The sequence below is a fragment of the Mastomys coucha genome, unplaced genomic scaffold (genome assembly GCF_008632895.1).
Source record: "Mastomys coucha isolate ucsf_1 unplaced genomic scaffold, UCSF_Mcou_1 pScaffold6, whole genome shotgun sequence".
NCBI lineage: Eukaryota > Metazoa > Chordata > Mammalia > Rodentia > Muridae > Mastomys > Mastomys coucha.
In genome coordinates this window covers 40995104-40997137 of record NW_022196912.1, presented here as the reverse complement: position 1 = coordinate 40997137, position 2034 = coordinate 40995104, and the positions used below count along the sequence as shown (strand labels likewise).

At 46.0% G+C, this 2034-nt stretch overlaps 1 protein-coding gene across 1 annotated transcript; it reads right to left on the bottom strand.

Annotated features, from left to right (window-relative positions):
- Nucleotides 1–322: 322 nt before the first annotated feature.
- Nucleotides 323–1336, bottom strand: LOC116080991 (NADH dehydrogenase [ubiquinone] 1 alpha subcomplex subunit 5-like). The gene is made up of 3 exons (XM_031357708.1): nucleotides 1230–1336; nucleotides 675–794; nucleotides 323–479 (listed from the first exon to the last, which is right to left on the bottom strand). The coding sequence occupies exons 1-3, from the start codon at nucleotides 1334–1336 to the stop codon at nucleotides 323–325; spliced, it is 384 nt and encodes a 127-aa protein (XP_031213568.1).
- Between the last annotated feature and the right edge of the window lie 698 nt (nucleotides 1337–2034).

The following is a 2034-nucleotide window of genomic DNA, read 5'->3' as shown; positions in this document are numbered from 1 at the left end:
CACAGAGCTACTGCAGTGGCTACAAACAGTGTTGTCCTTCCCACAGACACTACAAGGAGGGTATCTGCCCACAGCCCTGCTTTAGTGTCAAATATCCACCAGAATAAAAGCATTAACTGTAATAAAGACCATAAGCTCCTCACCACTCTTGATTGACAGTCACACCAACAGTGGGAGCCATTTTCAGTAGGCAAAATAATTCTCCATCCCCCAAAAGATGCATCTATGTCCAACCCCTAGTGCCTAGGAGTGTCACCTTTTTTTTAGCATCACAGAACATTTAATTACACATTTAATTCATATCAACCACCAGACATCGTGATCACCTTGGCAACTTTCTCTGGTCAGCAGGAGGCTCTTCCACCAATGGCTCCCATGGCTTCCACTGCAACATTTTTCTTGCCAGACTTAGCTCATGTTCAGCCTGAAGAATCACCTCTTCTACTTCACTACCCTGAAGCAAGGCTTCTAATTTTTTTTTTTTTTTTTTTTTTTTTTTTTTTTTTTTTTTTGGTTTTTCGAGACAGGGTTTCTCTGTGTAGCCCTGGCTGTCCTGGAACTCACTCTGTAGACCAGGCTGGCCTCGAACTCAGAAATCCGCCTGCCTCTGCCTCCTAAGTGCTGGGATTAAAGGCGTGCACCACCACTGCCCGGCTAAGGCTTCTAATTTTTTAATATCTGGTTCTGCTTTGATCATACCCAGCTTCTCATTGGTGATAAGTTCCATGTGTTTTCTATAGGCTGCATGTTGAGGGAAGGGCTTCAAAAGATGAAGAACCTTTGTATACATGATTGTTAGTGTTGGGCCCTATTTGGCCCTGGTTTAGGCCTTGAGAACAAACCTGAGCCTGGCTCAAATTTTGTAAACTGTCTCAGTCACTTCCATACTGGAGTAACTCAGCACGGCCTGCTTAAGCCTGCCTTTGCCTAGCTCTTGCTGACATAGAGTAACTTTGTTGGCTCAGTCAGTCACCCCATACCCTTTGTCAACTTTCCCCTCCCCTGACGTCATCTCACCCCAGCAAAAAACTCCACCTCCTCTCTCAACCTTTTATAAAGAAATGATTGATACAATAAAATGAGTTCCTGCTTTGACAGACCTTCATCTCAGGATGGTTATTCTCCAGACGGCAGGAGATCTGAGCCATGACACTCACCATCCCACTCAGCCCCGAGAGGCTTGGCTGGACCTCTCTATCACCTGGTTCTGCCAGCAGAGAGCCTGGCATGTTAGCCTCTCATGTGGAGTGTCACACACAGCTGATCCCACCAGGCCAGTAGCCTTCTTCAACAAACTCATCAGAACAGTCCCCAGAGCCTCCAGTCTTAATATCATCTTCTATGGGACTTGGCAGGTGTGACTAAGGATCCTGACACAAGGCATTTATTCAGGGTTATCAGTAGAGGCCCTAAATGCTTCTCAGGTGACCATTTGAGAGAAAAGTGCAGGGCAGAGGGTAGGAGGAGAGATTTGGCAGATGAGGCCAAAGAGAAATAATATGATTATGGAGGAAGAACTTGGAGCAATCCAACCACAAGTCAAGGAATGACAGCTGCCACCAGAAGGTGGAGGAGTCTGGGAAGGAGTCCCACCAAGAGCCTCCTGAAAAACATGCAGCTCTTGATCCTGACTGGTAACTGGTACTTGTCACAGACTTTTGCTATTTAGAACTGAGACAGAGAGACAGAGTAACCAACCAATTGAGGATTTTAGCTACCAAGGTGGATGATTTATTAAGACAACAGTAGGAACTTAAATCTTCTCCTTCTCCTCCTCCTCCTTCTTCTCCTTCTCCTCCTCCTCCTCCTTCTTCTTCTCCTTCTCCTCCTTCTACTTCTTTTCTTCTCCTCCTCTTCCTCCTGCTCCTCTTCCAACTCCTCCTTCTTAAAGACAGGATCTCATGTAGCCCAGGCTAGCCTCAAACTTTCTAGATAGAGGAAGATGATCATGAACTTTTCATCCTCCTGCCTCCACCTCCCAGTCACTGCAACTATGATCATGTACTACCACCCCCAATTTTGTGGTGCTTAACA